A 22300-nucleotide genomic window follows, 5' to 3' on the forward strand; every position below is an offset into this window, starting at 1 on the left:
AGTCTTTGAGGAAGTATTAGTTTTTAAAAAAAAAAGCTCTATTCTTACAGCAAACCATAAAGAAAGAGGTCTCGTATCTTTGGAGGGAGAGCAGACTCAAAGTAGAGGGTTGCTTTTTTTCTTTTATCTTCTTTACAGTTGAAGTCCTGACTACAGGTGAAGGAGAGGGAAGAGAGAAGCAGAGCTGGTGATACAGTAATTCTCACCTGCCATTGGAGGAAGAGCAAGGATGTCCCACCTTACCGAACCAAGCCCTGACCCCTGACCCGCGACCCCATTGGGCGGCCTGATAGCGACCCGTCGGCCAATGGGGAAGTCGCACCGGGGTCAAGTCCTCGCCTTCTCCCCCAAAACAGCAGCAGCATCATCATCGTGTTCAACATAGATAGTATGTTTTTTTTTTTTCTCTCAAATATGTATATACTCACACCTGGTTACAACGCATTAGTGATCATAACATCATAACAAAAATAACAAACAGAAGAAAAAAAAAGAAAGAAAAAGAAAAACAGAAAACATTAAAATTGTTACATCTGGGGTTGCATGCCATCACCTCATTATTTATCATTAAATGTAATTAAAATACATTTTTGCCATTAAAAAGAGCAGGGTTGTCGTCACAAGGGTGTGTCTGGGTGTGTATGTTTGTCTGTCTGTGTGTGTGTGTGTGTGTTTGCACGTGTGTGTGTGTGTGTGTGTGAACATAAAACAGCATCAGTTTACATGACAGTTCTGTAAAAGTAGAACGAGTAGAACAAATCGCCATGAGTTCATAAAACGCGAGGGTTCCGGTGCCGTTTGATATATATATTTTTTTTTACATGTGCATATTGCTCACTTGTCAGCTCACGCAAGCAGCATGTGGAGATAAATATGATAATAATAAATATGCAGATTAGATGCAAAAAAAGGACACATGTTGCTCGTCAGTCAACATTGGGGTAAGCGGAGGCGGGGGGTGGAGAGAGGAGGCGTACAGGGGGGGGAGCAGGAGAGCTTCACTGCAGTATTCCAAGAGTACAAAAGGGCGATATGACCGTGGGTTTTGCTTGTGTGTGAGAAAAAAAGAGACAAAGAAAAGACGGAGCTTCAATCGGAACGCAGGCAGCTAACGCGGCCATCCGCCATTCGAAGACCATGGAGAGGATAGAGAGGTTCCGTCTTAGGCTAGCTTCTCCGATTTTTACGTAACGTCCTCCGTTTGGCTAAGGGTTAAAAAAAAAAGAAAAAAGATCTAAACCCTCTACCGCCATCCCTCCTTTCCCTCCTTCTCCTCCTCTTCTCTCTGTCTTTTTTTTTTTTTTACGTGGGTTGCATGAGCTTGAGCAGAGAACTGCACTGGAAGACCTTGGACTGGTAAACATCAAAAGGAGAAAAAGTTTCATTCGGCTCTGCGGTCGCTACAAATCGTGTTTTTGTCGTTTTCGTTTTTTGTTTTTTACAAAAAACACAAAAAAATCGGCGCCGCGTCACATCGTGTTTGTGTTGAGTTGCTACGGTTGAAGCTCCCCCAAAACGCACAAAAACCATCCTGAGGTATTTTATTTGATACAATTTGGCTTTGTGAATCCAATCAATCAATCAACAAATCAATCAGTCAGTCAGTCAAGATGGTTACATGTTTTTTTTTGTTTGACTGTACACTTATGTACAGTATAATGCTACAAGATGTGTGTGTGCGTGTGTGTGTGTGTTAGGGAGTGTGTGTATGGGTGTGCACGTGTGTACATGGATCAGTGTGCGTGTGCAAGTCTTTTTCGGCTGAGTGTCATGAAAAAAAAAAACAATCAAACGAACAAATGCAAAAAAACAATCAGATTAGGAACCAAATGTTCTGGTTGAGACTTCAAGCTTACCCAAGGTCTGCCATGCACACACACGACTTACTCCACACCGAGATGGATACATGATTGACTTATGAGTACATAACAGTGGAGCCTCGGCCCCGTCCCTCTCCGTCTCAACCCCCCCGTCCCGTCCCATCCCACCCTACCCCAACCCCGCTATGAAGGTAAACAAGGGATCCATCATAAGTAGTCTTGAGATCCTCTCCAAGAGCCCTGCTTGATCGTGGATCGTGTTTCACTGTCCCAGTAATCAATGATCAATAATTGATAACCCCATCCCCAGTTAGACTGCAGAAGTTAGATACAGCACCGCTACTGCCGTGCCGACCGAACCACCCGACAGAGTTCAATTTTACAAAAACCCCAAAGAAACAAAGTTAAGTAATTATATAGTGAGCCAACACTCTAGCGATGTGTGTCATGTTGAGTGAGGAAGGGAGGAAGGAAGGAGGAAAAGAAGGAAGGAATCGTCAGTCGTTTTTTTTTTATAGCTAGTACCCTGTTTTTCAGCGGCAGGGAGGTAAAAAAGACAAAAACACATCAGCCCCCACCCCCTCCCCGCCTCGGACGAGGTGGTGCGGACGTAGGTGTCATTTCATCCTTTTGCTCCCTTGTTTATCTTCTCTTTGCTCTCTTCCCTTCCGCCATTCTCTCGCTCTTTCGCAGCAGGAACCAGAGCATGACACTGATTTACTAAGCATAAAGGTCAAGGGTCAAGGTATCGATTGTACGTATCCATCCACCATAGTTGGCAAGACATAGTCCCTTTTCATAGACATGTAAAATGTGTGTCTGAGTGTTGTATATGTGTGTATGTTCTCTTCTCCGACACCAAAAAAATCAACACATGCAAAATAATCTACTACTCTTGACGGTATTTTTCAGAAAGATATGCTTTTTCCAAAGCAAAGGTGGGAGAGGTTTTAAAACTAATGGTTATTGTGCTACCAAATAAGCAAACACTAAAATCCTAAATAGGGGGATCCGAATGCCAGAATCCCTAATAAATCTTATAGTTTAATAGAATAAAAAGCAATACTTTGCTATTATTTTTCTATGTGCAGAGCCACAAATGAAATGCCCATCAATTGCCTCAGGTTTCCCTGTTTGTCTGTCTGTCTTTTTCTATCAGTCATTTTGTCAGTCTGTCTATTTGTCAGTCTGTAAACATTGTTCATTGTATAGCACCTACAATACTCTCAGCATCTCATCACCAATCACATCCCTTTGCCTGGGCTTAACGTATGAAACCAAATTCTGACCAAGTACACCTATACCTAACAGCCCCAAAAAATTCTGGAAATACTGGATAGTCTTCTCTGTGGCATTTTACCTCTCATCTCCTTTCTCTCTCCCCCTTCCCTCTCTCTCCTCTTCCACTGCCAGGTGTCTTGGTGGCCATATTTGTCAGAGTAACAAGCAGCAGACCGTTGGACTAGCTCACTGTGACGCCCCTGCCCTCCTGGGACGCCTCCGTGTCTGGCCGCGACATCAAACGCGCCCATCTGGTCTCCCTGTCAGCCCTCTCCTCCTCAACTAGCGAGCCCCGCCGCTCGACAGAGGGGATGGGAAGGAAGAGGGGGGAGGAGGGGGAGGGGATGAGAAAGAGAGGTCGTTATTACCTCTCTCTCTCTTGCTCTCCCTCTTTGATCATTTCTCCCATTCTCCTCGCCGCTTCCTCCCAAATCTCTATTTCAAATCAACTGCCTCTTTCCCCAACGCCTCTGGTAGCAGTCCTCCATTATATGTTACTTAAGCCTTCTCTCTCCCACGAATGGGACTGTGTCATTTCCTGCCCCTTTTATACTTTGGGGGTTAATAATTCCCCTCCCCTTTACACCAGGAAACCTTATGGCAGAGTGCCAGCCATGCAGCCAACTCATTGATACATGAGAGAGAATGGACAGAAATGGTGATATCATCTGCAAAGAGAGTAGTAGTAGTACTGGTCATACCCAAGAGGGTACGAGTTCGTTTGGATTACGATGTCGAAGAGAAGAGGAAGAAAAAAGTAGTGTGGCTATGGCATCCCTAAGTGGATAAGATAGTTGATAAACTATAATACAAACCCAGAGAGGAGTAAGTAGAAGGAGAAAAACACATCATTTCTTATATCGACTAAACGTCTGACTCCAGACTGGGGATTTTTTTATACACCCGTCTATTGCTGAACTGGGCTGAGTTTAGGACACCACGCGGGGCCGGGTATGCGCTAGTCTTATTGGCTGAATAAGGCATCACATGCTCTGTATTGTACATGTCATTGGCTATCCGCCCGTCCCGTGAGCAGTATGAAGTGGTGGATTTAACGGAGGAGCGGAGATTGTTCGCGTCGTTGCGTGCTTTGACGGGGGCCGCTCCGAGGGCTGCCGCAGATGAGGCCACCGCCAGCTGTTTGTAAATATCAGAGGAGCTGCGCCCGTGGACCAGTCTGCTGCTGGTGTCATCCCTCAGCGAGTGGCTGAGGAAAGGGTTGTCCGAGCCGTGGTCCGGGTACAGGGACTTGCTCCTCTTGCTCTCCTCCAGGTTGTGGTTGAACAGCATCGATTTGGACCCGGTGCCGAACAATCTGCCGGAGTAGGGGCGCATGCCGAAGAGGTTGGCATAGGGCGAGTCGGATGCCGAGTCCAGGAAGCGGTCCTTCTCCTTGAGGCTGACGCTGCGTGCCGGTCGGCCCAGGTCTACGTCCTTGGGCTTCTCCAGCATGATGTTGTCGAAGGAGTGCTGCCGGCTCAGCCTCAAGCGGTTCCTCTTCTGGACATGTGGCCCGTCCGTCTGCGGCCAGTAAAGCCCGAACATCTCATCTGGTTGCTGCTGCTGTTGGTGGTGCAAGCTGGGATTGACCAAGGCGTCTGCGAGGAGCTGGTCCTCGCTAATGTCATAGAGGTTGGCTGTGTGGAGGCATGCTTCACACCGGTTGTACGGGGACCGTGTGGCAGAAGCTGCGGCAGACGCGGTGGGCGTGTATGCCACTCCTCCTGGGTAGCTGGAGGTCATTTTGGACAAGCAGGAACGGCAATGCGTCTGTTTGTAGCGGTCGTTGGACTCGTGCGGTGACAGGGTAAGATTTTTCTCTTTCAGGCTATAGTGTTTGGAGTAGGCTGGGTCTGGTAGGAGATCTGAGTCTGTGTGATGCAGAGGGGAGGAGTTCAGGTGAATGATTGGTTGATCACACTTCCTATAGTTGTCGTTGTGGTCGGAGTAGATCTCGGGGTAATCCAAATCGTCTGCAGCCAGACCCCGGCTCTCGCGGTAGTGGATGGGGTCTGAGTGCAGGCTCAGCTCCCGGTCCGAGTCGATGGTGTAGATTTTCTCCCCCCCTCCTCCTCTCCCGGGTTGGTTTGTTCCGCCGCTGACCTGCTTAGTCTTTAAGTAGGACAGCTCCACCTCACTGCAATCCCTGGGGTATTTTGACGTCACCGATCTTTTTTTTAAGTTGTCCTTGGGCTTCAGGTGCTTGTTGTTTTCTGGGTCTTTGTAGGAGGCTGCCCTGCTGGAGCAGTCGGAGATGTCAGAGTGGGCCGCGTCCTCGGGGAGGTAGCGCTGCGTCTTCATCGACATCCGCGGGTCTGGCATCAGCATGTCGGGCATCGGCGGGGCCCCAGGTGGCCCCGAGCGGAGCGTGTCCACCGACTTCTTCCACAGCGTCCGGGGCGGCTTGGCGTTGGTCTGGGCGGCATCGGCGCTCACCGCCACCTCCACGGTGTTGGGGTTGGCGTCGTTGAGGGTCAGAGGATGCTGGCCCCCCTGGAAGATGTAGTTGTTGAGGTGGTCTTTGTGGCGGTTGGTCAGATATGACTGCAGGTCTCCAGTGTCCCCGTAGATCATATCTTTGGGCGCATAGCTTCGGTTGTCGGCGTAAATGAAGTTGCCCTTCTCTGCCATCATATCCATAATCATGGGGCCAGCCGAATGCATGAACTCACGTTTGGGTGAGTTCATGCGGGAGCCGCCCAGGTTGGACATGTTGGTCATCTGTTTGGCCGACTTAATGAGCTTGAGCATGTTGGCCTGGGGGCTAAAGTCCAGATCCGTCTTCTTCTTCATGTCAATGTGGACGCCATGAATACAACTCCAGATTCCCTGCATAGAGACAGATGGATGAATGGGTGGAATGGTGGAGGGATAGAGAGAAGAGTATGTGAAAGGAGGAAGGGAAGGAAAAGAGGGCGAAAGAAGAAACATTGCAAAGAGAACAGAAGTGGTAGAGGGTAAAAGGAGAAGAAAAGGAGGAAAGATGGAGGCAGAAAATGTGCAAGAGGGAGGGAAAGAGAGAAAATGGAATGAGAGAAGGGAAAATCGAAGATGAGGAGGAATGGAGAGAGAAATAGAGAGAGACAAAAACAATAATGATTACTTATCTCAAACAGCTCTGCCCAAGCAGATCTGTGCTCTGTACTTTAAACTAATAATGTTTTACTGAAATGTATTGAATTACTAGTGACTCAGCAAATCATTCTAAATTGAACCAACTCAGACGTTTATTACCATCTTTATTAATTAGAATATCAAATACAAATTTAACTCAACGGTACATTAAGCTTTCTTTTCTTTTTCACCAGACACGTTTGTTTTTGACGGGGCTTCTTTTTTCAGCATACGCTCAAATAAGACTGTACCCCTCCCTGAAAATGGAAACTATTAATATGATGGAGCTGTAAGAACAACACAAGATCAATCAACCCCACCCCATGTCCATCACCTAAAGCAGGACCAGTGGACAATTTCTCAGCGGGACACGTAGTGGAAATATGATGCAATGCAATGAAACAAGGCTCATTGCAGCTCCATCAACTTTATAGTAGAGCTATATATTTTACATCTGCAAGTGTATTTTGGTCAAAGTGCATATTTTGCAAAACATGCTTCGTACTATCTTAGCATTCAACCAACCCAAAAAAGCCAAAAGTCAAAAATGACCTAGAAATATAAGAGAATGGTTATATAAACTGTCTCTCCAAATCTCTCTCAGAGGCACTCCTGGGGTGAGAGACTATCATTTAAGGTGTGAAAGAGTTGTAGCCTGGCAGTCGATACATGTGGCCTGGTCACTGACATGCAACAGCTTCTTTGAGAAGGAGCGCCAGTAAACAGGAGAAGTGCCAGTTTCCATTATGAGGAGGTGGCAGTGAGAAAGGTTTAATCAACAAAAACGTTAACAAACTGTATCTCAATTGTATCTTTATATAGAGTAGCATCCAAACCAGCATGGCTACCAATGGCTCTTAATGTCTAAATGTAATGCTGCGCTCCTTAGCAGCTCGTATTCCATAGATCAAATCTGTGAAAAACAAAAGAAAATTCTCCTCCTCACTGAGCTCCTTTTTTCGGCATTGGTTCACAAATACATTCTTAAACAGCATTTATCACTTTCAACACATTATAAGCCCTTTTTGGTTCGGCGCACATTTTGTGGAGCTTATCAGCACAGCATATGCTATTAAGGCCGTCTTGTGGCCCAAATCACCCTTGAGAATGTGTTTAACATAACAAATCTCTCTTAAGAACCTCACTCTATCTTCTCCGAAAGCCAGCCCCCCCCCACACCCTCCCTCCCCTCCCGTTAACTTTGCTAACCGAGTCGCGCTCTGCCTCGAAAAATAGTGCAGAAACACTGCAGTGCCTTTAAGAATGCACGTCCATGTCTGCTGCTCTCACACAAAACAAGGGAGAATGCTGACCTTTTAACAGAATGAGAGAGAATAGATTGATTTAGGGGTGGGTGCTGCGATTTCACCCAAAAACACGTTGCAAATTAAGATCTATTTTTGTCGATATTTAGGGCTGCCTCGTGATCCCTGCACCCCCCCCCCCCCCGCCTCTTTTCTCTCCGCAACTGTTTCCCTCTCATCCTCCTCTCTGCAACCCTCCCTCCTTACCATTTTTGTTTCTTTCTGTTCCTTTCCCTTCCTAACAACCTAAATCTGTCCAGCCCTAGACTTTTGTTTAGTTTAGCAGTAGCTATGTGTTAGTCTTTGTCTCGGCACGTGTGTGTGTGTCCTCTTATCGTGCTGATAGAAAACAGCACCAAGCCAGGCCCGCCTGACCCCAATAATGCAGCACGATTAGCCCCCAATTCAGTTCCGATACGTCCTTGCACCCTATAGCCTTGAACATGACCACCATTAACACCGAAAAAAACATTCCAGGGCTACATATACGCACATGCAATTGCTTGAATGCTCACACACACACACCAACCGCCGACCCTCTCCCATACACACACTCACACACACAATCCCAATACACCCCACTGTGCAACAACCACACCTGCACACCCTTTCACATACAAACTTCCAATATACCTCCAACCTGCACAGCGTGTGCATACACACACACACACACACACACACACACACACACACACACACGCACTGGCCTGTTTTTGTGTTTTCTGACTAGTGCCAAATTCAAGACTACTGGTCCAAAGTGTGTGTTTATTTATGGGTTGTTCTTTCATTTGAACAAAAAGTTATTCCTTCCATATCTCATGGCCCGATCCTCCCCATGCCTGCACACTGCATACACACACACACACACACACACACACACACACACACACAAGCACATGCACACACACACACACACATATATGCTGTATACAAACATGGTCCTTACCCTGCTGATGGAGAACAGGAGGCCAGGCTGGCCGGTGCAGACCCCGGTGAAGCAGTATCTGAGCCTCCAGTAGAAGAGATGCTCGGAGACGAAGGTGATGAGGGAGAGGCCCATGGCCGTGGCCAGCATGTAGAACACCCCCGCCATGTTGTCTACGTCCAGCTGGCTGGACATCACCTCGTTCTTCTCATTGTGGCAGATTCCTGTCAGCCACTGGGCTTCCAGTTCCTCCATTTCACCTGAGAGGCAAAAGAAGGGAGAGGCAGTCTAGATGTGTAGCTGTATGTCTAGTAGTGTTGCTAGGTGTGGTGTTTAGGGTTTAGTTGTGCATGGGACTATTACATTTTAGGGTTAGACTGATATATCAGTTTGCCGATATAATAGGCTGGTATTGGCCTTTTACTAAATATCGGATATCGGCCAGTCATGTCACAATTTCATTAGTCTGGGTTTCAATGGAGAGTTTTAGTGTCATATGATGGTTTCAGAGGCTTTTCCACCCTGGTAAGAATACAATTCTGGGAGAAACACTGTATACTTGTAACTTTTTGACATGGAAATGGTGAAATTTAAAGATATTGAATATCGGCACAAAATATCTGCTATTGGCAACTTAAGTCTAAACATATCAGTATCTGTGTTCAAAAAACCCAACAAAAACCCACAACAATCGAAGCCCTAATACATTTATTTTGCTTATAGTAGATACCCATCAGCCACTGGGGTTCTATTTCACCTGAGAGGTAAAAGAAGGAATAAACACTTTGGTTGTTCAGTGTCAGGGTCGTTTAATTGTTAAGTGTTTGGATGTTTACAGTAAATGTCTTTTTGCTGTGGCATATACCCACCAGCCACTGGGCTTCCAGTTCTTCCATCTTGCCTGATAGGGCCAAGAGATTGTTTCTTTGGTGTTAATGAAAGAAAGGAACACAGCAACAAAGAAAGACCCTATCTTTTCTCGGTCCTCCCTCTCTATTCCCCTCCCTCTATTTCCCCTCGCTCCCTCTCTCTTTTCCTCTGTGACATTTGGCGTGTGGCTAATCCAATCTGTGTCATTCAGGGCTGGATAACTAAGGCTGCTGGTGGGGAAAGACAAATATCATGGTGGTGTTCAGCAGGATGTCTTGGGGGTGCAGACACACTTAGACATCATTAACCCTTTAGGACGACTGTGGAGCGTTCATCTCCTTGACAGATTCACAAATAGACTGATACATGTGTCCGCTGTACAACCTTTTATGAAGAGAATTAAAAGAGAATGGCATCTTAAGATATCGACGGGCCATTTTCTGTACCTTAGAATTAGAGTGCATTCAAGGGAAAAGCCGTGCAGATCTGCCGCTGCTTGCACTGCTGCTCTGTCCCCGAGGGGGAAGCAGTGGTGAAATTCAAATTTTGCTCTCTTTTCAGCAGTCAGAGGGCTCAAGGAATAGTCTGGTGACCAGTCAGCTGGAACGCGGGAACACAAGTTTCTACAAGCGTCATCCACGCTTCCAGGGGCTGTAAAAATGTTTTAGTTTGAACCATCTAGGACCTGAGAAACCATTGAAGGGTCTAAGCTGTGGGTGTGTGGAAGCAAAGCTTTTCTATCATGTTATGTTTCCTGCACAAACAGTGCAGGAAAACACTTCCGAACGTGTCTCTGAGAGAATATACTAATCTGGTGATAGTGATTCATATTGATAACGACTCTCAATTCACATTAAACTTGCATAAATAAACAAGTTTCCAAAATGAAACACTTTAGAAAACCTGAACAAAGTGGGAAAATGTGGGCTGGGACGAACGTGTCCATTGTCCACTTTGGGAATCTTACAACTTATTACAATATTACAACAAGATTTTTGAATTTTTGGGATTGGAAAGTACTTCACATGATTAGTGCCACTAACACTACTAACACTACACTACTAACACTTAGAGCAGAATTAGGACTAAGTCAACCTCAAGTCATGAGATCTAAGTCAAATCCCAAGGTAAACTTTCTAGTTAAGTCGTACATTATAGGTTCAATCGTGGAGGAACAATGAAAATGATGGGACCTCTGTCTATGATAAAAGGTTGTGAGCTTGGGATTATACGGATCAGATAGCAATACATGTGCACTTGAGCTGTAAATGCTGTTGGGGAGGCAGGGTGGCCTTGTGGTCACGGAGACCATCCTTGAACTACAAGGTCAAACTACAAGGTTTGATCTCTGCAGCAGCCAGCAGACACTGACCCCCCTACCTGCTCCCTCACTGTAAGTCGTTCAGGATAAGGGAATTAAGTTTCAAGTGGTAATCCCTGAGTTGCTTGGTCTTTTTCAGCATGCGGAACGAAATGCCTGAGCTCTAATCGCTCCTGATCCTGGCTGGATGACGTCCAGGGGTGACAGGACACTATCTTGCTATGCTGGCTCTATGGCTACTGTCATGGATCACTATGTTGCTACACTGGCGCTAGGATGACGAGCGTCACGGATCACAATCTCACTTCACTATCTTGCTACACTGGCTCTAAGGCTACCATCATGGATCTCTGTCTTGCTACGCTGGGGCCAGGACAACTAGCATCACTAATCACAATCTTGCTACGTTCTGAGGTTGCATGAGGATGTGCTTCCTTGACTGAGGATGAAGCAGAATGTATGTCTAGTTGGATCACTGGACAGAGTGAGTTACTATGGATAGTATGAGCCATCTAATGGGAGATTAAATTGTTTGCTAGTTAGCTAACACTAGCTAGCTTTTTATGAAAGTGGGTTGTTGTTGCTGCTCTAAAATGAATATATTCAATTTGGATTATGCTGCCTGAAGCTCATATTTAGTATTCACACGATTATAAAAGAGATTGCCATACTAAACAGCAACTACCTCAAAATTGCTACACGCAACCACTGCATGTAGCAATTGCTAAAACTGCTGCACGCAATCATTATCTCATTAACATTGATTACGCATCAAAGCCACCTGCTACTTTGCTGATTTTTTATTTCAGCTTTGTCTTTGGTGCTAAGTATTCCTTTCTGTGGTTTTGCTCTGCACTTTCCAGAGATCTTTTCACTTGATGAAGTTTGAATTTCTGTAGGTACCGCTCTTTTAAAGACGAGATGAAATGAAAAATGCCTTTTTAACCCTTTTAGATCACATCCCCGGTCATACTGTGCACCTATTTAACAATATATGCCAAAAAAAATACCAAAAATCAATTTCATTGTATTCTTATATCAAAATTCAATCATGTTTTCTTCCTGTAAAACAAAATATGCCGTGTGCTTACGTAAGCATGCCCGTAACTAATTTCAACCAATAATATCATGACATCCACCCATCAATCAATCTTCAACTTTTAGCGCACAGAGCTAAGAGGCTAAGATTCATTAGTTAGCTAGCTAGCAACAGCATGGTACTTCGGTGTGTCTTCGGGTGTTATGACACACCCACTTTTCAACGTTCAAATCAAATTCCTCCCAACGTTATGTCCCGCCTGTCTTTCCTGTTTCACTCGGAAATACGTCACGATACGGAAGTTAGATACTCTCGAAATGCCGTTTCATCTCGACTTTAACTGCTGAGTTCTTCTTCTACTTATTCCAAACAAACCATCACTTCCTGCACACCAGAGAATTCTGGGTATTTAGGACACTAAATGTAAAAACTTTCATGAATTGGCTATATATTGAATCATGATTGAGTAGCAAAACGGACATGTATTTACATGACAATGACATGGATTAGCATTTTAAATGCACAGAATGTAAATGTTCATTTAAAACCCACAGAGAAAGAGTGTTCCCTGCAAGCAGCTGGCTCAGCCATATCTACGCCGGCCATATGCTTCAGGCCAGTCCGTTAGTCTGTTTTGTCAGACTGTCTGTCTGTCAGTTCTTCACCTTCCTCCACTACCCCCCATCTTCTGTCTCTCTCTCTTCTTTCTGTCGGTGAAAGCCATATGCTCTCCACCCACACCGTGTCTGTCTGATCAAGTAGCATCTGCCAAGACACCGAGTCACTGTCATCTATCAAGAACCTGCCCTCCTCTCAGTCCCTCTCTCTCTCTTTCTTCCTGACATACCCTCTTTCCCTGTCTTCCCCTCATCCCTTTCTCCTTCCCTCTCCCTTTCACCTCGCCTCTCTGTTCGCCACACGCACGCTCTGTCTTTGTCTTTTTGTGTCTCTCTCATCACTTTCTCCCTCCATCTCCGTCTCCTCTCTCTCTCTCCTTCTGTCAGATACGCTCTCCCTCTCTCTTTCTGTTTCTCTCATCTCTTTCTCTGACCCTCCATTCTCTCCATCCTCCTTCCTCTATTCCTTTCCTACTCCAACGCCCCCCCGCCCAACTGTTTTTTTTGTAGGGAATGAATATGGCCTATTATGGCCTTCAGCGGTGATTGGAAACAAGATTGATGTGGGTAACAGGGTGGGATGGTAATATAGATTTCCAACAGCTCCCGTCTGAAGTAGCCTCCGCAATGAAAATTAACCGCTGAAGCCCGCAATTATGTCTCTGCTTTAAAATCTATAACTCACAAAAGATTTGACGAGAATAATAATAGGAAGAAGAAGAATAAGACAAAGAGGGAAAATAACACAGATTACGATTTTTGTCAAAATTGTCCAGCCATGAAATATGATGGAATGCGATTGGCCTACATGCTCTGTAGCCCTGATAAGACTCAATAAGAGAGGATTATTGTGACACCGATGTTCATTTAATCAACTTCAATGCACTTAATGTGAGTGGCTCCGAATACAGGCATCAGCAAAATGCTTTCGATGTAAAATGTAAATGACTCAGTCACTAAAAGCTACGGCTCGCTCTCCCTCTCTCTCTCTCTCTCTCTCTCTCTTTCTTTCTCTCTGTTTTGCACTAGGAAATTGTTTATGCAAGAACCTCAGTGGCTACTGTAATAAGGGAATGTTGTGACTCAGATAGAGGAATGCGTGCATGCATACACACACGCACACACGCAAAAACACACAGAGATCTGGGGCTGCGGAGAGGAATATATTAGAATAACTTACACACTGTGCCCTGTGTTTAGAGCAGCCTTTTGTGTCCAGAATAACATCAAAGGACTATTTATACTTCATTGCATTCCCTTTGTGCTGTCAGCAGACAAGGCAGGACAGACATGTGTGTGTGTGGGGGTGTGTGTGTGTGTGTGTGTGTGTGTGTGAGTGTGGGTGGATAAATTACAATGCTGGCAAGAAACAGCATAATCTTTTGACTTTGTGGTTAGTATCTCACACTATGAATTGGTATATGAGAACACTGTGTATGCATGTGTGTGTGTGTGTGTGTGTGTGTGTGTTTCTCACCATCGCCAATGATGGCCAGGATAGCGAGGTCCACCTGTCGTTTCCAGTAGGAGCCTTTCTGTAGAGCAATGCCATAGCCAGTGGTAGCAAAGATGTACCTGCACACACACACACGCGCACGAAGCACACACACACACACACACACACACACACACACACACGGCATGTACACACACACATACATTTTAAGCTTTATTTCAGCGAAAAAAATTCTCTTTAAACAGAAACCCCATGCATCATAATGTGCATAAATGTCAAACACGCACACAAAGAGAACATGAAAATGGAAAAAAAAATATAAAAGAAACTGCAGAAGTCACAGAAGTTCAGCCAAAATTGCCAAAACAAATTGTAGAAATGTTAAAATATCCTGTTTGAGCCTGAAAACAAGTGATCCAGGTCCCTGGCCTTAAATAATCTTTCTTTCTTCATACACTGGTAACAATCATACAAGTCTCCTATAACATGACTGTCTCCCATCTATCCAGCATTAGTGCTGCAGTGGCAAAAAAAAACACAAACACAGTCCCAAAACGCAAGGGTTTATGGGTATAAGGAGGCGGATGTTGATATCTGCTAGCCAGCAGTTAACAAAACACAATCTCTAGCTATTTCTTCATGTGTTCTTAGCTAGTATGAACACTAGGGAAGGCAAATTACAGCAAGGACAAGGAATCACAGACAAGTCAATCATCGCTGTTGTCCCCTGAAAACCACTTCAGTTGAACGATTACATGCTCCTCAGGAGGTTGAGAAAATTCTCCGACCTCTTGGGCTTTTGAAAGCAAAACAAAATCCACAGGATAAAGTCGAAAATGCACTGTGATCAAGCAAAAACAAGGCTGTTTTTCTGAAAAGTTGACATTTTGGAGACACAGGGTTTTCACCTGAATCTTATTTGTTTTGTTTTGACTCCCACCCCACTGCCAAACTCTCTAAAATTGTGGGATGACAGGTTACCAAAACTCTCTCTCTCTCTCTACATGCGAGTCCATGTGACTTTTGTCTACAAGCCCCGGTTTGCTTGTAACTGGGCAGCGTGAACTTAAACGAACCAAATCCAAAAACGCGACAAAGTAAACTTTTCCAATCTGGTCGGGACCAAAGAGAACAAACTGTAGGTGTGATCGCACCCTCGAGCAAAGCCAATCCACATCAAGAAAGTGTGTGTGTTGAAAAGATAACAGCTTTTAGTTACCCGCTGCCAATGGTCACCAGCTTACATCCCTCGTCTCTGCCGGCCATGTAATTCAACACAGCAGCGTCATAGATGAAGGCGTCCAGTTTGCTGCAGCGGAGGGGAAAAAAGAAGGGGCGAGGGAAGACAGACAGACAGACAGACAGAGAGAGAGAGAGATTGAGAGAGAGAGGATGGTGACAGAGAGGTTTAGAGACATCATTTTTTTTTTTTTTTGGGAGAGAGAGAGAGAGAGTGAGTACGAAATGCAGTGAAGGAGACAGAAAGCAGAAGAGACTCTTATTGTTGTTTGCGGATCAATTCCAAAGTGTTAAATCATCTTCAATGGGACTGCGATCCGAGCGTAACCGAACACACAGAGGACACAGCGGGGGGGGGGGGAGTGGCTGCGGTTCAATACGGCACGCTTCGCCGGTGATAGGACCTGGGAGGCACATGGACAAACTAAGCAAACTTCAGATAGACACAAACACCGATCTCTCACACACACACATACACACGCAAACACACAGACGGAGAAGTGGAACATTAAAGATCCCAGACTCGGACTGACATTTTCAATGTAACTGATGCCGTCACTGACCGCTGCTCTCTCGCTCTCTCTCTCACACGCGCACACACACACACACACGCACACACACACACACACACACAGAGGGCCCTGCTAATAGTGCAGTGACTGGCTGGCATTTACTGAATGTCAGATCCAGCCCTCTAACGGAGGCTCACAGCCGATAGTTTAGCTGTGTAATTAGCTTAACCCAGCGCTGGCTCCCTCCACACGCAGGCTGTGTGTCTAAACATGTCGGGACAAGGCGAGAGCGTGCGCTCGCGAAAGTGCGCGCGTCTGTGAGCATGTATGTGTGCGTGTGTGTTTGTAGACGCCAGGCCAGACATACTGTAGCTCCGGGGGCTTAGAGAGGGATTCAGCCACCATTGATCTGTCTTACCTTCATTAGGGGGAATGAAATGTAGCAGCACAGATTTTCTTGCCATTACAAATCCCACCCTTGCCCCTCTAGGATGACTCTTCAGTTGGACTTAGAATCTCATCTTTACCCCGACAAAACGACGACTTAGTAGGTCTATGAGTCTCATCTTTACTCCTTCAGGATAACTTTTCAGTAGGACTACAATTATTATCTTTTCCCCTACAGGATGACCTTTCAGTCGAACTACCGCGCCCCGAACAGGATGACCTTTTAGTAGAATTACAAATCCCCACCTGAAATAACTCTAAGTATGAAATGTTTTTGCTTATGTCCTGGTGCAAATTTTGTAAAGTTACTGACATAAGGTGTAAATCTCTGCCAAAGTTAAACATTTTTACGGTTTTAAAAAAAAAAAGATTTTTACATTTTTACATGGCCATTTAAACCCCAAACCCAAATCTGTGGTGAAGCTCGAAACCTAATGGTGAAAAGTAGGGTACTGAACTGGCCATCTGCTATTGGCTGGTCTTTGGTGTCAGGTGACGTCACCACCTGTTGTACTCTACAGAAGGTGACATCACCTGGCACCAAAATCAGCCAATAGCAGATGGCCAGCTCAACCATTAGGCTTCAACACAGATTCGGGTTTGGGGTTTATTTATTCTAAAAAACCTGTTGGCATCGTTGATAAGCAAAAATAAACATAACAGTTGAAAACTCATATTTTCATTTTGTTTCATCTCCCTGTAACAATTTGCAGTTCGCCGGTATTTTGCGTGATTTGACACTAAAATTAATCAAATCCGTAAAACTCAGTATTATTAAAGACCCCCATGCATAGTTCTGATTCTCGTGCCTGTACCCAGATTTGCATGTAAAGCCTGCCAGCATTATGTGCGACTGGTGCTAAAATGTAAACAATTCCGTTAATGCTCCCTATCATTAAAGACCCAATCCGCCGTTTTGGTTCTTGTGCCTGGAACAGATTTTGCATGTAAAGCCCGTCAGCATTAGGTGCGATCAGAGCTAATCCAGCCATCGAGCCCCAAACAGCCCAACACTGCCGCAGCGCTCATCTGCTAATACCTCAGAATAGAATTATCAATGAGGGTATTACTGACTGTGCACACCTGCAGCTAGTGTGTGTGTGTGTGTGTGTGTGTGTGTGTGTGTGTGTATGAGCTATGGGTTTGGTCTTGTATAAATCTGCGTGTGTGCATGTTTATTTGTTTACTGAGGTATGTACATTTGTGTGTCTTTGTAAGTGCATATGTGTGTGTGTGTGTGTGTGCTGTATGTTAACACATCAGCACAGAAGAGGGTATTACAGATATTGCAGTGGTTTAAGCTGTGATCTACATTATCTACATCCAATTTACATGACTTATGAATGACAGAAGATGAGCTGAAAGACATTAACAGGATAAACCTTGATCATAAGTTAAATCCTCATATTTAGTGGTGTATCAAGACAAAAATGTGTGTGTGTGTGTGTGTGTGTGTGTGTGTATCTCAATGACCTCATCCCCTCCCTTTCTAAGGGGGCATCCTGTCCTCTGAACGGAAGACTCTGATTGGATCCCCTCCCCTCGCCATTAACCAATTAGAAACAACGTCCTGTCAAGTCACCTCATCAACCCTTTCCCCCTTACCCCAGATTTTCTCTTGACTCCCCCTTTTTCTCCTTTATCTCTCTTGCGAATTCCTCTCTCCTCCTCTCCTCCTCGATTCTCCCCATCCCCCTTACCTCCTCCATTTCCCGTTCCTTCCTTTTCCCCTTTTCCTCCCTTCTTCTTTCCAATATCACTTTCCCTTCCTCGATTCTCTCTTTACCCTTTCCTCCTGCCCTCCACCCTTCCCACATCTCTTCCAATCAGACGTTCCGCCCTTGGTCTCCTCTTCCTCCCTCCCTCTCCCTCCCTCCCTCTCCCTCCCTCCCTCCTCCTCTTCCTCCTTTCCCCCCTGTGATGGTGTGATGAGAGTCACCCCTCCGCCTCTCCTCCCTCCCTGCTTATTTTCACCCTCTTTACCTTTACACTTTTCCATCCATCCATCCTTCCTTCTCAAATCGTTCCACTCTTTCAATCTGTCCTTGGTTAGCTTTGTGATAATGAGAATGCCCCTCATTCTCTTTAAACACACACACACATGCACACACACACACACACACACCTCTAGTTGCATTATAGAGACCAGTACTAAAAATAGCTCCTGCTGTTCCCAGTCAGGAAGCCCATTCATTCCCAGTCTCAGAGGAGCTGTCACACACACACACACACACACACACACACACACACACACTCACACACACGCACACACGTGTGCACATACACTCAATACTGCGTCTTGGGGTTGACAAGTGCATCCTTTACCCCAGAGTAGTAGTATTTGACCATGCACCAGTGAAAGACCATGCCTACACACACACACACACAGACACACACACACACACACAGACACACTCACACTCTCACACACACACACACACACACACACACACACACACACACACTGTCTCCTTACCCCGTTTTGAGGCTGACGAGTGCGTCCTGCACCCCGGTTTGGTGATATTTCACCATGTACTGGTGCATGTCGGGGTAGTTCTTCCTGATGTTCCTCTCGGTGGATCCGTTCGGGACCGTCCCGAAGCGGAACGGAGGCGAGTACGCATACGGGTTCTGAAACTGCGGCGGCGGGGGGGGGGGGGCGGGTGAAGACGAAAGACGGAGAGGAAATGAGGAGAGAAGAAAAGCAGACAGAAGGAACAGGGAAGAAAAGACAGAGAGAAGTAGTGAGAGACAGAACGTGTGCGTGTGTGTATATGTGTATATGTGTGTGTGTGTGTGTGTGTGTGTGGACTGTGTGTGAGCTCCAGATAGGTGAGCTTTACCACGTCAGGAGAATTTTGATAGCGTCAGGTAAGTTGTCAGTCACAGGAAAGTATTCCAACTAGACCTTTCAAATACTTTCCTGTGATTGTCTAAACATTCTGTGGCTTGTTTTTGTGGTAAACCCGACCCATTTGGGAACTAAGTAGGCTAAAATAAAACATAAAATAAAAAAAGTATTTGCAAATTTGTCAAGCATTTGCTATTACATCCAAGTCTGGTGTGGAGAAACATTGGTAGAGGACATCACTTGGGAGAATTTTAGGGTCATGAGTTTTTCTGGAATCTCTAGTCTGGCAAGGACAAACTCCAGGTAATTATATCAATGTACTGCTGGTGACTAGAACCAAGATGTAAATGTTTAAATATGTACTTACAAGCTACTAAGGATATGCAACTGCCACTTGTAATGACTTTTACTGGACAAATATACTGTGTTATACGGAAGACGATTAGGGCCACATGTGAAAAATGTATTTGAGTTCTGAGATTAATTTCAGAATTCTGGGAATAAAGTCAGAATCTCAGAATTCTGAGAATAAAGTCAGAATTAAGACTTCTGACTTTAATCTCAGAATTCTGACTTTAAACTCAGAATTCTGATTTTATTCTCAGATTAATCTCAGAACTCAACATTTTTCACATGTGGCCCTGCTCCACTTTTGTAGTGTCACATTGAAGCCGCAATCCAATATTTTTATGTATTTTATATATTTTGCATATATCAATTATAGGAATATGCAAAGAGACTCTGGAAAGGCAGGATTTGCTGATGGAGAGTAAATTCCTTTCAACTTCCAGATTGCACTGTATCTAAAAAAAAAACATCCGTTTTGCTCCACTTGTTCCAAATAAGTAAACAACAAGTAAACAAATCATTTTCAGTTTCAAAACAGACTTAAAACTCATGTTTAGCGACCACATGTTGCCATTTCTTCTAATTAGAGCTCACATTTTGAATCAGATTTTGGAACCATCTACTTATTGGTGCTTTTAATTCTATAAGTATCTACACATCTACACTGTCAGCGCCCGTAGTTTGTCCTTGTCAGAGCATGTGATCGAAAACAAACAAACAAATAAATAAATAAACAAACAAAAAAATCTCATGTCCCATAAACACAAGTAATGCCGTTGTAGTTTCCATATATGGTGTTTGGTTGACTATCATAGATGGAGATGGAGTTACAATGACTGACCTGACAAAGTTGGCTGCGGAACACACGCACACGCCCGTGCATGCGCTCTCGCGCGCACACACACACACGCTTACACACACACACACACACACACACACACACACACACAGATATACAACAGACGAAAATAGGATTAACAGGCACAGCTTTCCTAAAAACTTTACATTTTGGAGGACTATTCTGCAGTTTCTTTTTGCAACATCTTGCCTCTAACCCCAGTTAAATACTAGGGATTCCATTCCTTCACAGAGGAAACAAGCACCCACTAAAAGACAATTCTAGCATTATGTTGTATTTATAACTGTATGATATCCTTAAGGGTTTCATTTTTAACTTAATGGAAATGTCTGCACATACCGTGTTTTAGGTCAGCGTGGAATAAAGCGGCAGCCAAAGGGGATGAAATTACTTAAGTGTGTATGTAAAGCTGTGTGTAGTCTGTACAAGCCAGCTCTAACCCACAGGTAAAGGTAAACAGTTGCTTCTTTTAGTGAAACCATTTAACTCAGTCTTGGTCTCTTTCTCTCTGTCATTTCCAGTCTGAAATAGAACGAGGAAACACTTACTAAAGATAAATAAAATGCTTAATATTCACCTCTTGTTGTCTTTCTCCTGCTCTCATCCTTCCTCCCTCAGCATCCCATTCTTGCCCTCACCCCCCTTCCCTCATCCCTCATCTCTATCTCTCTCTCCCCCCAGGTATATTACAGGATCCTCAGGTCAGAGAGGCCAGTTTCTCCTCTTCTCTCTTCATTCCTCCGTCCATTCGTCCGCTTCTCTCTCCGTTTTCCCCTCTCCCGGCTTCGTGCGCTATTTCCCTCCGTCTCCCTCTTCCTCCGTCTGTGCCTCTCTCAGGTACAATTCCAGTCGGCGTACAGGTCAAGGGTTTTGTAGTAGTGTGCTTGTCGCTACGGTAACAACCTACCCTCCAGCGCTATGGTAACAATCCGCCCTCAGCTCCGCGAACAGACGGACCCTATCAATTAGAACTGCACATTACGAGCCCCACTCTAGCCACATTTTGTGTGTGTGTGTGTGTGTGTGTGTGTGTGTGTGTGTGTGTGTGCGCGCACAGTCCATTAGTCCCCACAGGTATAGTGTTGAGCAGTGGTTTCACTACATGTTATGAAACTAGTCGTTTAAAGTAATAATCCATGACATTTTGTATAGAAGTAAATGTCTGTTTTCCTACTCTTTATCAGCAATTGATATAACACAACAGTGATTCAACATATACTGAGTTCAAAGCTTTTACATTTGCTGTTCTAAACCCCCAGTGTCTGGGTGGTTTTTCCCGGGAAAAATCCTTTGGCGCAAAGGAAGGGATGCGTTTTCCATCTCCAGCAGCAGCAACAGCGGTTTGTTTAGAATAACAAGAAGAATAATAAGAACTAGTTAGCATGAGCAGTGATAGCCACCATGGCTGAACAGACAAAGAAAAGAGCACCACCTACAGAAACTCAAACTGCATTAACAGAAACTCCAAGCTCCGCCCACACTGCTTGATTGACAGGTGATCTGTGCAGTGCAGAAACACCACAGCAAAGGGGGGTAACACCAAAGATGGAGGACTAGTAAGGGAATGTGTATACAGTATGTGCATTTGCCTGAGAGGGAGAGTGAAGTGTGCTAATTACTGTATTATATTTACTTGTGCATGCCTCTGTATATTTGTGTTAAACATCTGTAAAATCATCTGTTTGTTTGCTTCCCAGCGTTTGAATTGTTTATATTATGCACTAGTTACATCATCCATGTATGCATGTACTGTATGTGTGTGCCTGCACACTCGTGTGTCTGTTATCCCACTGTGTAATCAGGTCAGGGTGAGGGCAAACACTATGTTGATGTCAAACTCTGTTGTGTATCTGTGTGTGTGTGTGTGTGTGTGTGTTGTTGGTGATGTCACCCAGTGTGTGTGCGTCAGCATCACGAGTGATGGCCCTCAGGAGACACTGGCTCCTCACAAACCCCTTCCCCTCGTTTCTCACTCTCTCTCCCTCTCTCCCTCTCTCTCCCCCTCTCTCTCTCTCTCTCCCTATCTCTTTCACTCTCTCTTCTCTAGCCTTCTCCCCTTCTCTTACGCAGGAGCAGTAGCTTAAAGGTCAGAGAAGAAGAACACTTGTGGCCAGAGGGTCGCTGGTTCACATCCCCAGGCCGACTGGGAAAATCCGGATGAGGGAAATGAATGATATGTCGTCTTCCCTGGCTCAACAATTACCGCTGAAGTACCTTTGAGAAAAACAACAGCTGTTCCTAATGAAAGCTTGATGCTGAGATGATGAGAAAATGAATGAAAGATGAGAGACATAAGA

The 22300-nt window shown here is 44.9% G+C and overlaps 1 protein-coding gene across 1 annotated transcript in view; it reads right to left on the reverse strand.

The window, feature by feature from the left end:
• Window positions 1-3965: 3965 nt before the first annotated feature.
• grin2aa (glutamate receptor, ionotropic, N-methyl D-aspartate 2A, a) overlaps window positions 3966-22300 on the reverse strand; it is a 171931-nt gene continuing 153596 nt past the window's right edge. Inside the window, exons 12-16 of the mRNA XM_078284416.1 lie at window positions 18422-18582; window positions 14967-15056; window positions 13769-13866; window positions 8466-8704; window positions 3966-5930 (exon numbers count right to left, since the gene is read on the reverse strand). Coding sequence (XP_078140542.1) covers window positions 3966-5930; window positions 8466-8704; window positions 13769-13866; window positions 14967-15056; window positions 18422-18582 — 2553 coding nt within the window. The remainder of the gene's footprint in view (window positions 5931-8465; window positions 8705-13768; window positions 13867-14966; window positions 15057-18421; window positions 18583-22300) is intronic.

The sequence above is a fragment of the Centroberyx gerrardi genome, chromosome 7 (genome assembly GCF_048128805.1).
Source record: "Centroberyx gerrardi isolate f3 chromosome 7, fCenGer3.hap1.cur.20231027, whole genome shotgun sequence".
Lineage (NCBI taxonomy): Eukaryota > Metazoa > Chordata > Actinopteri > Beryciformes > Berycidae > Centroberyx > Centroberyx gerrardi.